The 15303-nt window shown below is 49.4% G+C and overlaps 2 protein-coding genes and 1 long non-coding RNA gene across 3 annotated transcripts; 1 reads left to right on the top strand and 2 right to left on the bottom strand.

Annotated features, from left to right (window-relative positions):
• The first annotated feature begins 97 nt into the window (after positions 1-97).
• On the top strand, positions 98-7362 carry LOC115248908 (eukaryotic translation initiation factor 4 gamma 3-like). The gene is made up of 9 exons (XM_029833008.1): positions 98-694; positions 780-908; positions 1134-1343; positions 5742-5846; positions 5924-6248; positions 6335-6513; positions 6609-6693; positions 6892-7029; positions 7161-7362. Exons 1-9 carry the CDS (start codon positions 401-403, stop codon positions 7307-7309), a joined length of 1614 nt encoding a protein of 537 aa, XP_029688868.1. The 5' UTR covers positions 98-400; the 3' UTR covers positions 7310-7362.
• Positions 1435-2925, bottom strand: LOC115248909 (uncharacterized). The gene is made up of 2 exons (XR_003887632.1): positions 2673-2925; positions 1435-1783 (listed from the first exon to the last, which is right to left on the bottom strand). It is a non-coding gene; the product is annotated as an uncharacterized lncRNA (long non-coding RNA).
• A 2029-nt stretch (positions 7363-9391) lies between the features above and the next one.
• On the bottom strand, positions 9392-15046 carry tmem229b (transmembrane protein 229B). Its single transcript, XM_003962387.3, has 2 exons — positions 14804-15046; positions 9392-10391 (listed from the first exon to the last, which is right to left on the bottom strand). The coding sequence occupies exon 2, from the start codon at positions 10346-10348 to the stop codon at positions 9782-9784; it is 567 nt and encodes a 188-aa protein (XP_003962436.1). The 5' UTR covers positions 10349-10391; positions 14804-15046; the 3' UTR covers positions 9392-9781.
• Positions 15047-15303: the final 257 nt, after the last annotated feature.

A 15303-nucleotide genomic window follows, 5' to 3' on the forward strand; every position in this document is an offset into this window, starting at 1 on the left:
TCACAGGGTCCTATATGAGCTATTGTGGGTTTGGTACCTTGCTCAAGGGTACCTTGGCAGTGCTCTGACTAGGCGGTGCTTCTTACACCTTCCCCTACTACCTTCCTTGCTTTGTCTGCACTGGGGCCTGAACTAAGAACCATCGGCTCCTCAGCCCAGTCCCCAATAGCTACCGCCACCTCCATATTCTTCAATTAATTCAAAGCCCCAAACAAAAAAACAGGCCATTATGGAAACGTTAGGGTGAAATTTTTCCCTCAGGCTTTGTAAAGTAAAAATGAACTCGAAACCATTTAACATTTCAAAGAAGATGGTGTATTTGTATCTGACAGTATAAATTTACTTGTCATTCTAAATTATAGCAAATGTTTGTTTTTTCTTGTGGTTCCAGACTCCAACTATGACCACTAACATTTACCAGGTAGGGCAGGTTCCCTCCATCAGAAGCCCCCAGCGTGGTGGCGAGGGAAATGGACGGACAGCAGGGGCAACTGAGAAGGTCATCAGAACTTTTCGGGGCATTTTAAACAAGCTCACCCCTGAGATGTTTGAGAGCCTCATGAAGCAGGTGGATGAGCTCAACATCGATACTGAGGAGACGCTGAACGCGGTCGTTGAGCTCATCGTTAACAAAGCTTTGTCTGAGCAGAGCTACAGCGCAACCTATGCTAAGATGTGTCACCATCTGAAGGGGGTAAACTCTGCATTCTTTGTCCGTACGATTGGTTGAATTTGGACCAGATTATTGTTACTAATATGCCAAACCTTTCCCACATCAGCTGATGGTCTCGTCCCAGAGCAGCAATGACTTCGTCCTCTTCCATAAACGTCTGCTCACAAGATGTCAGATGGAGTTCCAGAACTGTGGACTCCTGACACAAAAGGAAAAGGATGTGTCTGTTCAAGAGGTGAGTACCAGCACGCCTACAGCAGAACCAAATATGCCAGTGCAATTATTGGACTGAAGCTCAGCTTTTTAAATGCAGCTTTCGTGAGAACTTTTTGTTTTTCCTACAAAATTGTGCTTGCTCCACTGGCAAGAACGGTAGAATAGTTAGATTTTGAACTCAAACTTAAATGTAACCTTTATAGTGTTTCACCTAAATTGAATACATGCAAATCTGCCCCCAAAGGACCTGGAGCAGACCAGACACAAGACCCGTGTGCGTTTGCTGGGGACCGTGAGGTTTATCGGAGAGCTTTTTAAGCTGAAGATGATCTGGGAGCCCATCATACACACCTGCATCGGTAAACTCCTCCAGGACGAGTGCGAGGACTCTCTGGAGTGTGTGTGCAAGCTCCTGTCCACAGTGGGGAAGGACCTGGACACTGGGACTGAGAGGGTAAGGAGAGCTGTGCGCAACTGTTACGACCGTACCTTGTGTGTAACCCGAAAGGTAACGGGCCGCACATAACCACAAAACAGAGCGGGTAGACTTTCTGGGAGAACTTTATGAGGTAGAGTCCCACAACAATATAGCATACAAACAGAAACACATCCCATCTGGCAGAGAACACAGGGATAACAGAAAGGGCGGCCTCCTCTACCAGCCCAAAGAGGGACCGTCGGATAGGGAGCCGACCCTCTAACCCTAACAAAACCACCAAACCCTAACTCCAAACAAAGCCGAGGAAGCTCTGCCAGCGGGCGTGAGGGGATCCACAGATCAGCAGTCAGGCAGGTAAGCTCAGGAGCAGCAGTGGCAGGAAAGCAAGAGAGCCCGAGCACGCCACATCTGTGGCCTTAAGTAGGTCAATGGCCAATTAGCCTCACCAGGAACACCTGGTCACAGGGAGACAAGAAAACAGTTATTGCTTGGGTCATCCCCTAGGGGGAGACAACGTAACACCCCCACCCAAAATTAACTGGACCCTGGAAAGTCTTGAACTAATACAATTTAAATGGCAGTACAGGGTACAGTACAAATAAAGAAAGGGGCAGACAAAGACGAGCGAAGGAAAAAAAAAAAAGAATATAGTCATTGCCTCAACAACGCGTCAGCCAGGACGTTGTCACGTCCGCGCACATGTTTAATTTCAAGGGTAAACGGCTGAAGGCACAAACTCCAACACATTAACCGGCGATTTTTGTTCCGCATCCGGTTTAAAAAGACAAGCGGATTGTGGTCCGTGAAGACAACAACCGGCCACCTGGTCGAGCCCACATAAACCTCAAAGTGCTCAAGCGCCAGTACTAGTGCCAGTGCCTCCTTCTCAATGGTCGAATACCACTTCTGGTGGCAATCCAATTTTTTTGAAAAGAAAGACACGGGATGATCCACCCCATCTGAACCCTCCTGCAGGAGCACGGCACCCACCCCTGAGTCACTGGCATCAACCGCCAGCTTGAACGGACAGTCAAATCGAGGTGCGGATAGAACGGGCGCATTGGCGAGCAGGGACTTCGTCTGCTGGAAAGCGACCTGACAGGGTTCAGTCCAGGTGAACGTAACTTTCGGGCTTAGCAAGTCAGTCAGGGGCGAAGCAACAGCCGAAAAGTTTTTTGCAAAACCCCCGATAATACCCGACCATTGCTAAATAACGACGCAGCTCGGTTCGGTTAGTTGGAATGGGGAAATTTAAAATGCTCTCAACTTTCGCCTGTACAGGACGAACCTGACCTCCCCCCACCACTTTTCCCAAGTACTTAACTGTCGCCTGAGCGAACTCACATTTCTCGAAAGTCACACACATAGTCCAGCAGATTCTTCTCAGCTCCTTCGTCAAGCCACTCCTCCCGCAGCAACCTCAGTGGTCCACAAACATGGTGGCCGAACACCAACTCTGCTGGGCTGAAACCCAGGGACTCTTGCATTACTTCCCGTATCGCGAACATTTGCAGGTGAACCCCCTCATCCCAATCCCTCTGAAACTCAAGACAAAAGGTGCGCAGCATACTCTTTAGCGTTTGGTGAAAACGCTCTAGCGCACCTTGGCTTTCGGGATGTAAGCACTTGAGCACACATGTTTGATACGGAGCTGGTGTAGTACTTGTGAAAACAGGCGAGATGTGAAATTCGTTCCTTGGTCCGTTTGCACCACCCTAGGCAATCCGAACAGGGAGAAGAATTTTGTTAGTGCCTTGACAACGACTGGAGCAGTGATCTTCCGCAAAGGGAACACTTCGGGAAAACGTGTCGACGCACACATCACCGTAAGGAGAAACTTGGTCCCGGATTTTGTTCGGGGAAGCGGACCCACGCAGTCGACCAAGACTCGCTCGAACGGTTCGCATCAGGATGCCATCTTTTAGGAAAAACCCAGTTGTTAGAGTATCCACGGCCCCCGTCGCCACAACCCTCTCAAATAAAGGAGTCAGTGACGCATCTACCCTCTGACACTCGGCCAACTCCTGACGAGACAGAGTCAAACGTTCCAGGTTTGGGGCCACTTCAACTTCCGTGCCACTAGTCGGCTGAGGCATGTCCACACCGCCACAACGGAAACTGTCACTCAGACCGATCTCATCCTCACCTTTCCGGTATTTCGACCGGGTAACGGCGCAGGCGGCAAAAACGGTCGGGAACTTACGTGCTAGCTCGTCTGGTGACTGGGTGATCGGAACTGGTGTCACCTCCGGAGTTACCAAGACCTTGCCACCGGCCAAGTCGTTCCCCATTAGAAACGCAACCCCTTGCACTGGAAAGGCAGGACGCACCCCCACGGTCACTTCCCCTGATAGTAAGTCAGATCGGATACAGACTCTATGCAAAGGTACATTCAAGTCCTCCATTCCAAACCCCAGCACTGGCACATCTGAGCCCACCGCTGAACCCGGTCCCAGCGGTAACACCCCCGCAAGGATGAAGGACTGTGAGGCAGCGGTGTCGCGCAAGATTTTAACCAGAACTTCAGAACCATGCCCTGGGAGTGACACGTATCCGTCCATTACAAACGGAGCAAAATCAGCCAGCTCAACGGCTCCCGCAGACGCTCCCACGTTGTCACTCCGCGAATTCACTAGGTTCACAGGCTTTGCTTTTCTTCTCCCTTTTAGTTCCAGCACGGGACACTCGGCCACAATATGGCCCTTTTTCTTACAATAGAAACACTTTATTTCCACTTTACCAAATAATTCACCCTTATCTTTTTCCTCGGAAGTATCCGAGAAGGCAGGTCTTCTTTCACTCTCAAAACCCCCAATTGAAGCTTCTCTACCTTCAGACACCACACGACTTGCGCGTCCACCACCCACCTTACTAAAAGGGCGATCCAAAAACACTGGCTTGTGGATTAAAGTGTATTCCTCCACCAGGATAGCTGCTTTAAAGACATCCGACGTTTTATGTTCATTTAGAAACGTGGACACAGCCTCGGGGAGACAATTCTTAAAGTCCTCCATCAGGACCAAGTGCTTTAACTCACCAAAATCCGTTACACCACTGGAGAGACACCAACGATCAAACAGGGTTTCTTTTTCCTGAACAAACTAGATGTGTGATCATGTCTCTTCCTCAGCCTCCGGAACCTCTGTCGGTACGCACCAACTCGTAAGCCCTAAGCACAGCCAATTTAACTCTGTCATAATCTCCACAATCATCGGGAGAAAGTGAGGAATATACCTGCTGCGCTTTACCATCCAGCACACTTTGGAGCAATAACGTCCACATATTCCGAGGCCATTTTAAGGTGGTCGCAACTCGTTCAAAGAGCACAAAATATTTATCCACATCCCCCTCATTAAAAGGCGGCACCAGACAGATATACTTGGCGACATCAAATTCTGTGGCTCTACCAGCTGCGCCCAACTCCATCTCTCGCATTCTCAGTTCGAGTTTCCTCATTTCCAATTCGTTTGCCAATTGGAGCTCTTTTTCCCTAATTGACAAGCGTTGTAACTCCACCTCAAGTTCCTTAAGCCTCACAGACTCACCCACTGAGTGAGGCACAGGCTCAGCAATGACTTTTGGTGCAGGTATGATTCCCCTTGCCACAAGTTGCGCACATATGTCCCGCACCAAAACCTGTTTCTTAGCCTGTCTACTTACCTCCAGCCCATAGTACTCTGCAATCGCAAACATGTTCTCTTTTGTGTAACTTTTGTGCCTCCACCGACGGAGCGTCCAAAAAGTCCTGCAGTTTAAACTCCATCCTATAGAGTTTATACACCACAAACACAGCAGGTCACAAAAAAATGGACGAGCCCCCAATTTATGTTACGACCGTACCTTGTGAGTAACCCGAAAGGTAACGGGCCGCACATAAACCACAAAACAGAGTGGGTAGACTTTCTGGGAGAACTTTATGAGGTAGAGTCCCACAACAATATAGCATACAAACAGAAACACATCCCATCTGGCAGAGAACAACACAGGGATAACAGAAAGGGCGGCCTCCTCTACCAGCCCAAAGAGGGACCGTCGGATAGGGAGCCGACCCTCTAACCCTAACAAAACCACCAAACCCTAACTCCAAACAAAGCCGAGGAAGCTCTGCCAGCGGGCGTGAGGGGATCCACAGATCAGCAGACAGGCAGGTAAGCTCAGGAGCAGCAGTGGCAGGAAAGCAAGAGAGCCCGAGCACGCCACATCTGTGGCCTTAAGTAGGTCAATGGCCAATTAGCCTCACCAGGAACACCTGGTCACAGGGAGACAAGAAAACAGTTATTGCTTGGGTCATCCCCTAGGGGGAGACAACGTAACAGCAACACACACACAGACACACACACACACACACACTGTCCACACATAAACTGAATGAGTGGGACTCTTATTTTCTTCCTATTATTTTCTTCCTTTTAGCCAAAACTTGATAGCTACTGTAGCAACATATGCAACCTACTGAAGGAGCAGAAGATGTCCTCAAGAATCAAATTCATGTTGCAGGATGTTGTGGCCCTAAGAAAGGTGAGACTCTTTGATGGTTAAATCATGAATATAGTCTGCAAGTTGAATTCTCATCACATCTCATGTGTGGCCTTCAGAACAACTGGGTGCCCCGAAGGAAAGACGAAGGACCCAAAACCATTCAGCAGCTTCACCAAGAGGTGAAGCAGGCTGAAGAGAGGGAGCAGCTCCAGTTGAAGAAGGCGATTCCTGGGAAGTTCAACCAGGACTCCAGACGCAACTGTGAAGGAGACAGGAAGCAGCGGTACCATAGGGGCAGCAGCTCAACTTTTCGGTCACCAGAAAAATATGAATACAGGAGCATGAGAAACACCTGGCGACCGAAAGAGAGAGAACCTGTTGTGTACCTGGATGAACAAAAGATAAACAGAGGAACACAGATTAAATTCAACAAAATTACAGGTAAATAACTGAAAAACCAAAAGATTGGGTGCATTTTTAAAGCAGACATCTGGATGGGGGTTTTCACTACTTGTTGCTCTTTGCAGTTGAACACAAGACCACCCCAAAAGGTGGATCCTCAAAGCCCTTATCAGAGTTGTTCGCAAAGGAGGAGGCACCAGTGAATGGTGGAATGGTGGATTGCAATGAGGAAGAAGTGTATCAAGCACTGAAAAGACTCCTCCAGAACAACCCTGTAAATGATAAATTAGAAGAGTGGATCCAGGTAACTCCCGATGAGAATGACCTTTAAACTGGCTTTTTCTGGAGAGATTGTTACTGTAGGCATGAAACTAACAAAGGTTCCTCTCCCCCTCCCAGAACACCCTCAACAACAGGCAGAGGTCATCAGATGGTTTTGTGAGGGCCTTGATGAGAGCAGTGTGCCAGTCAGTCATTGTTGACTGTAAGTGTTCTATAATGTCATATAGAGGCAGAAAACTCAGCCTGTTTCTGTCCAAAAACATGATTCATTAGTTTTACTCCACATAGACGTCTGTTTTACATTATGTGAGCAAAAAACCAGTCTGGGACACTTTATGGTCCATGATTAGATGTGTTCAGTTTCTTTACAGTGGTGTGAAGAGAGTGTTTGTGTTGTCAGGTGGGGTTTATACGCTGAACACCTATGAGCTGCTCGACAGAGCGAGCCTCCTCAAGAGGTTCATCAAGGATGACCACAAGCAGCTGGTGGTTCTGAACGTTGTGCAGCAACTGGTGGTCCACATAGACCAACCTGATGGTGAGTCTCCCATCTATCCACCTCAACGGTCACGGCTTTGTTCATTTTAACTTTGAACTACAAATTCAGAAGCCAGTGGTGTTTTTCTATTGACTTATTCCTGTGATTTTTGCTGGTGTGTGTCCGTGTAGGTCTGCTGCGGATGTTTTTTGATGTGCTGTGGGATGAAGAAGTCATCCAGGATGAGACCTTCTTCAAATGGAGGTCATCCTCAGTTAATGTGACATCCGTGACCAACTTCTTCAAGTGGCTCCAAGAGGCTAACAGACGGATAAACTGAACTTGGGGAGCAAAGAATTTTTTATTTTTTTTTAAATCTACATTATTTTATTGTCAGTAATATCATCTGTCTGAATAAAATTCAATTTATGTCCAAATACAAGTCCTTGAATATCATTTATGTTTTAGTGAAGTTGGGTAATATAGTTTTAGTGAAGTTGGGTAATATAGTCCCAACTGGATGAAGGAATTAATACCATTGAATGGCCCTCACGTTCACCTGACCTAAACCCAATAGAACACCTCTGGGACATTATGTTTAGGTCCATCCGGCAGGGGCCTTCTAGCAGGGAACGGAAACGGCGTGTAGCCAGGTACAGCACCAACAACTCCTGATCGACAACACTGCACTTCCACTTGTTGTCCGCAGTTTCCAGCTAAAGAGCTCCAACTAGAATAGGACAATGCTAACACTATGCCAAAAACAATGGGCGCGGGAACACACCCCAACCCATAATCCTCCTGGGTGAGAGGTACCTGCGTGCCCTCCATTAAATACATTAATAAAAAACAGGATTTTATCAGCGGTACGACGGTTTAAACTCGGTGTGGATGCTAATTCTTAGACGCTTGTTTTACATTTTATTTCATGCTGTCATTTACAATAAAATCAGGAGCATCAACAGGTAAAAAAGACAAACAGCTTTTAAGATCAAATACATTTAATTTAAGGTGTGACAAATCATGAACACTAAATAAAGAAATCATATTTTACATAACCTTAGGCTACGTCGTAATTAATAAAACAAATACGTAGGTAACAATAAAATGGGGATTATTGGGTAAAAAGAACTTTAAAATAAAATACAGTTCAAACATGCAGTCAGAAGGTAAAAATATCAGATTCTGTTTTCCATGCACATACAGGGAGGGTGTTGGAGAAAACACACTACACACACCTGATACACCTCCTCACAGGTTGCAGAAAGGACACACGCTTCATTTGGTCTGGATAAAACCAGTTTAGAACCAGTTCGGATCCACATTGCGGAGTATTTTCAAGATTGTCTGGACAAATAAGAGGCCTCTTCTGCCTTAAAGTCAGTCATTTTCTCATCTACGAAGATTAATTGATGGCTTCATTTCGGCCAGAAACTCATTTTAATCTAAAATAAGGTCTTTTGGTCGCGCGTGCGCCTTTTTAAAATGCCCACGTGAGCAGATGTAGCTGCAAATATCCACCAGGTGGCAGCAAATGCGAGAAATGCAGGTCATTGTTCAGTTTTATGTCGTCTAATGTTGGAAATTGAGACATTTCTTTGCATTTTTTTTTTGCCTCTCTATGTCTAAGAATATATAATATTTCTAAATCCACAGTATTTAAAGTCATTATGCATATATGTAGTAACAGTATTTGGGACTATTTTAGGGACTCCCATCTCTAAGAGGAATGACTTCATTAATCTTTTGATGCAGGTATAGTTAATCTAACACTTGTTTTCAACGAGTTTAGATAGTTTGAGGCCAAACCGCAAATATCTCATCAAAGAATCCACATAAGCTCAACACAATTATCAGCACGATCAGCTGCAGGTTTCCTGCTTTTCATTTCAACATGCTAAAACGCTGTCAGGCAGGTTACATTTCTCCCAGAGCAGGCATACATACGTATTTCCAAAATAAATCTTTTAATAAGGCATTTACATATAAGTAATGGGCCATTGTGCTGAGGGTCATGAAAAGGTCTTCAGGACTCTGAAGAAAGATAATAAAGATAATTGCTGCGAGATGTGGTGCTTTTCTCTGCTCAGGACTCATAATTATTAGCATTAGCATAAACGGAACCCGCTGTGTAACTGGGCCGCAATTATTGGGAGCCATTAGCACGCGCACTCCCACACACACACTTACAGTCATTCACATGATTCCATTCAAAACTTTCACGTCTTTTTCACCCTTCAGAACAAAAAAAGAAAGAAATGACCAGAGAGTATTTGAGCGTTAAGGCTGTTTGAATTGTGTAAATGCTAAGGAAATGTCCTTCACAGCTTCCTTTTGATTCACCTTTAGCATAACGTACATAGCACAACTTCAAAATGTTCCTGAAACCGGCACCACCTGATGGCCTAGCATACACGTAGAGTCCGGTTTAGCATGAATGTTTATTGAAACTGCATGTTGATTAATTCCTAATGTCTCATTTTGCAGTGATTGTGTGTTAAGCTAACATTCTTCACGAAGGAGGCCGAACTTTTGTGGCTACAGTACGTAAGTACAGTACTTAAGGACCATGTGTACATCAACCTTAATGCTATAGTACTTTTACGATGATTTCTATGATTGTTCGTTCTTTGTCTTAGATCACAAGTATTCCAGTCTCTGAGAGGAGACCTGACCCCACGCAGATGTGGGGTCAGGATGAAATGCAGGAAGACGCAGCAGCCTGGAGCCCTGGCGCTGCCGGTCTTCAGTCACTGGTGGTTCTGATGGCATCTCTGCGGCGAAGAGGCGTGATCGGGTCACCTCTGCTCCCTCACTCGCCCTTCAGGTAGCCGTTAGCATCGTTCCTCACCCTCCTGCTCCTCTCCCTCCTCCTGCCCCCGCCGGTGTCCGAGCAGTGCTGGGACCAGCCGTCCTCGGGCCCCTCGTGGAAGCGCAGCCGCAGCGTGTTGCGGATGACCAAGCGCTCCACGATGAAGGAGGCGCAGAACCAGGGCACGGCGTACTCGGCCGTGATCAATCCCATGAAGTTGTAGCGGAACTGGGAGTAGTCCCAGGGGCAGGCGTCAAACTGGCGCAGCAGCAGCCCCGTGCCGAACTCCCACAGGTACGTCCATAAGGTGTAGATGAGGCAGCGCAGCAGCACTGGGCAGCAGCCGCGCAGCTTCAGGTACATCCGCTCCACGATGAGGATGCAGGTCCCGTAGATGAAGAGCGCCCACACGCTGGTGACGCCGGGGAACTTCCAGTTACAGTTCACCACGAACTCCCAGGCGGCCGTGAACATGACCTCGCAGAAGTAGCCGTGGATGGCGTAGAGGTACCAGCGCGACAGGGCCGTCAGGGGGACGGGAGCCTCCGCTGCTTCCGAGGTCACCATCTTCACGCCTGCCGTGGCACCAGCTCCCTCAGAGATGTTGGATCTGTGACCAGTCAGCAAACAAAGAGAATGTAAAATAATCTGGTGTAATCCTCCCAAATTATGGAAAGAGACGGTTCTTCGGAGGTGTGTTGGGGACGCTTCCCCCAGGCGAAACCAGGCGGAAAATAATTTGCCAGAGCAAATAGCAGCTGTTGACTGTACACACTCACGTGCTCGTCTCTTCTAATCTGCATCCCGAACAGCCGCGACCAGCCGACCGGGGAGGTCATGTTTGTCGCTGGGCTGGTCGGCCGGTTGGTCGGTTCGCCGGGAGGATTAGGGCGACTTTGCGGGCGAGTGGGGAACGAGCCAAGGATCCGGATAAACGGGCAGATCCGGGAACGTCAAACAAACGTTTCACGCACTGCAGAACACGGGACAGATTATCTTTGACCTAAACCCACCACCTTAACGGAGAGGCCGGTAAGAAGTTTAGTGCTAGCAGCAACCCGAGGATCCTGGGAAACACCGCTGGGATTTGTAGATCCGTGGTCTGACTGGTACTAGGCCAAAGCTCAACTGGGAATAAAGCAATAAAACGGTAAAAAATAAAAAATGGAATCTGACCCTCGCCTGAAGGTGGTGGTGGGGTGGGGGAGGGGGGTTCTTGTGTGAAGTCTGGTCAGCTGACTGTGTGTCAGGTATCAGGAGGCTCCCTCCCCCCTTCTATATTTATGAGCGGATGCCAAACAGCACAGTGTAGATGAGTTCAAACAACATCTGGCTGTACATTTTCTGCTATACAATACCTCCCGGGGAAGTCCGAACCGGACGCACAATGGACCCAAGCGGATCTGCACAACCTCTGAGAGGCCGGCGAAACAAAAGGCTGTCTGAAGAACAAAAGACGAACTTTTTCCCCCCCATTTCTGTCTTCAAAGCCTGGCAGCAGCTCAGAGCGAGCCCGTGGGGATTAGCACATTTCTCCCAAACAGGGAACAAGGGTTCCGTGTGATGAACTGGGCCACGGCGACGGACCAGCTGACCCCGCGGAGCCCCTTCCAATCGCCCTTTCACTGCCCGCCTGGGAAGCACTCCCTTGCTCCTCCTCTGTCGGCTCAGAGGTCGCTTCGGCAAGAAGTCGAACAAGGAAGAATAAAAAAGGGGACATTTGCTTACGAGCGCCAAAAATCATGTGACAACTGTCGCCAACAAGATGTCTGAACTCAATGTTAAAAAAGGGTCATCGGACCCCTGTTTTGCCGTTGTTTTACATCTTGAAGCTACGTCCTCACCTCCGACTTCAAAGACTCGTGCTCAGCAAGATGAGTGAGTAGCGAGTTTTGTCTTTAACGAAAAATGAGCCCCTAAAAACGAGGGACGTGGACGACTAAACAGTTAGCATCAGGACGACGCGTGGCGCAACGAGCATGTGACCAGTGGGAGGAGCCAGTTGTAGCCACAGCCGGTCTGAGTTCAGGAATTCAGATTTTAACAGCAAAAGAACGTCGCTGGTGTTAGCTAACAATGCTTCCTGGGTGTTCTTTGTACCAGCAACAGCGACCCCTGGTGGCATACTGGTGGTAAAGCCGGAGTTTAAGCCTGAGAACGAAGCTGTACGCGGACGACATCACTGTTTCAGGTGAAGAAGACGCAGGTTGTGACCTCAGCCACAGCTAGCCGCTAACAGAAAACAACGTACAGAACGCCATGCGAGGGTCGTCTTTGACGTTTTTATTGTGGCGATCCCATGATCGGCGTCCTTACTGGGATGCCCTGGCATCATGTGCGCAATCAGGAGTATTGGCGTGTTGCCTGGATGTGATAGTTCACACAGAGTCGAATTCTGCTGGTGTTGCTGTTTTGTGGACGCCGACGCCAGAGGCCCTCCGGCTCTCCCATCGAGCCCGCGGTATCGACCGGCTCGCCTTGCGCCAGTGCTGCCTCGCCCGTCCGTGTTATCGAGCTGGCGCTACGGGACATCGCAGTTTGATGGCGATCAGAAAGGCAAACAGTGCAGAGCTGTCAGATTTTGAACCCTCTCCATAACCACGGGGAGACGCCACACAGGCGGGGGGGCAGTGGGGGAGGGGTTTGCAGGGAACGTCCAACAACAAAGAACACAGGGCGGACACCAGAGGGTCTGCTTTTATAGTAAACAGAGAGGGAGAGGGAAGAAGGAGTGCCAGAGGGATGGGGGACGGCTGGGGGGCGTTGGCAGGTGAACACACCAGCAGGAGGAAAACGCGCTGAAAGAAGACGAGCTAATGCATCAGAATGGTTCGATATTAGCATGGCGCCAGATTTGGTACCGTACCACCTTAAAGGGAACAGGTTAGCAGAGACTGGGCCAGCTAATTGTGCGTGGTTGTTGTTCCGTCCACTGTGGCGTCACAGGAGAGTCACGGTGGTGATGTCACGGCGCCAACCCTCATTACAGCATCTGCATGGTGGGGGGGGGTCAATAATCGTTTAAGGGCAGAGGAGAATAATTTTAATCCTCATGATGAACTGTTACAGTTCCTGAGTGGTTTTCCATCTGTTCCCTGGACGACTGCACGCTGTTTCTGACTGTTCAAGCTGTAGGTTCAGAAGATACCGAACACCTTAAAAACACCGCCTGAAAGGGAACCTGACCCCCCCCCCCCCCCCCAGAGAGGCCTAAGACTCGCTTCACGCAGCGTCTGTCAGAGGCGGGCGGATGCTGACAGGGCCGCGGCTAAAAGTCTGACAGGCTCACATAACCGGCGGTGGGCATCTTTTCTGGACCCACCGGGGGGGGGGGGGGGGTGGTTAGAGAACAGAGCACTAACAGCTAAAACTCCTATTGATCGTCAGGAATTAAAACTCAGCTCTCTGGCTCTTTATAGGGGAAGATCTATGTTTATTAATTATGCACCAGAGTGGAATAATGGCCGAGGTATCAGCCCTCCACCCTCGGCACACACACACACCAGCTAATGTTATACCAGTGAAAGATGCAGCGGAGACGGGCAATGCTGGCTAAGTGGTTGCGTTGCCATAGCAACCCCCAAAAACCTGCTCTGGAAGAGGTTCTGTCACTTCAACAGAACCACCTGCTGACACAGCAGATTCCTGCGCTGGTTCAGAAGCGCACAGACCCTCTCCACGCCAGTAGGGGGAGCTAGCTAGCCCCTGCACTAACAATGGAGGGGGACCCGGTCCGTGTTTACAAATATATTTCATGGCCAAGTTAATAAAAACAGGTTTCATTAGCACGATATGTCTGTTGAACTCAATTTCTGACAACAGCTTATTAAAAACTGTACGAGCCAAACTCTTAATTTGACCTTTTTTTTTTTTACTTTACACAATCATCACATACACAAACTTAACACTTTAACGAAAGACCCAAAGACAGGGGGCTAAGCTCCAAGTCCTGACTAGCACGTGGGTAATGCCCTGCAGGTTAGCAGCTACAGAGGAAGAGGCCCCCTGCTGGTGTAGAGGGGGAACACCTTTAATGGAGGCTGTTGGGAGAGCTCACAGAAGAGCCTTTCAGAGGGGGGACACCTAGAGGGAGGACACCTGGATGGAGGACACCTGGATGGAGGACACTAGCTACAAACATCCTCCCACACTCCAGAAACTCGGAGCAGCGGTCCAACTTTTCTATTTCAGGTTGTGTTAGGAAAACTTCTCCCCCCTCCCCTGTTGAAGCCCCGTTCACACATGCAGATCTTAAAATGGGTTCTGGACCGGCCGGCCCGCTTTAGCAGCCTCCCCCGCTGCAGAGGCTCTCGGACCGCTCCACCGCTCCAGTAACGCCCGTGAACGCGCTCACACGTCCTGCTGAACAAGGCCGGGACGGCAGGTCATGTGTGGAGGGGGCAGCAGGAACCAGCCTCGCTGCAGTCACCTCGGCCCCCCCCCCCCGGGTCTCCTCGCAGACGTCCATTCCCTTCGGTCCATGTGAGGACAGCACTCATCTGTCAATGACACCATCTAACCTGGATGAGGACTTTATGGCTCATCTTTTTGTGCACCGGGGAACGCTGGGATTCCTCTTTGAGCGCTTTATAAATAGGTCCAGAACCTCCTGCCAGGGTTTATCTGAGGAGGGGTAGCTGCAGGCTGCAGGGAGGACTATCCCACCCACAGAGGTGGTCAGCGGCCGGAACCGCATCTGCTGACGGGATAAAGACGCAGCTGACACCGGCCGGCCAAAGTCATGTCGCTGCGTCCCCGCAGGCCAGTGCGCAGGCGCGGCTGCGGGGACTCCGCCGCAGCATCACACCTCGGTCCAGCCAGGGGGGCCTGTTATTTCTCTTCTACATTTGTCACAGTAGTTTCTACGGACGTGTTCGTGGGACATCCGTGAGTGTGAGTGTGAGAACAGGTGCAACCGCGTTAGCAGGAGGTGGGATCGGATGTAACGAAACATCCGCAACTTAAAGCTGATAACAGATGTGGCGGGTTTGGACCCCAAGTGCGGCTGTTGGTGGGTTTTACCTTGGGTCCGGTCCGAACTCCGCGTCTGTCTCCGTCAGTCCACAGGCCGGCGGGTCAGGCGCATGTCATCACGGCCAGCTCCGGGATGTCGCGTCCGTGTCCCCGGGCTGCTTGTCCGGCTCCGCCTCGGCGCGTGTGTCCGCTGCCCGACTGAAAGCCGATACATTTTACTCGACTGCAGCAGCGGCAGCACATGCTCAGACACACGCACGCGCCGCGTTGCATCTTCGCTTTAACCATTTGTTTACCGCAGCGACCAAGCCCCGCCCACAGCGCAGTTAAGCCCCGCCCACAACCGGATCAAACCCCGCCCTCGTCGTTCAGTGCGCATTTCCTGAAAAACTGAAGTTCTTCTGCCTGAAACATTTTCACGCCTTTCACGCGTTTCGACCCGCATTCAGCGCCACATCCAGCAGGGGGCGCTATCGCACCTATACATATGTAACCCTAAATATACAGTATATACTGTATATATATAGTTTAATAAAGAGCAAGGCAAA

The sequence above is a fragment of the Takifugu rubripes genome, chromosome 2 (assembly GCF_901000725.2).
Source record: "Takifugu rubripes chromosome 2, fTakRub1.2, whole genome shotgun sequence".
Classification (NCBI taxonomy): domain Eukaryota; kingdom Metazoa; phylum Chordata; class Actinopteri; order Tetraodontiformes; family Tetraodontidae; genus Takifugu; species Takifugu rubripes.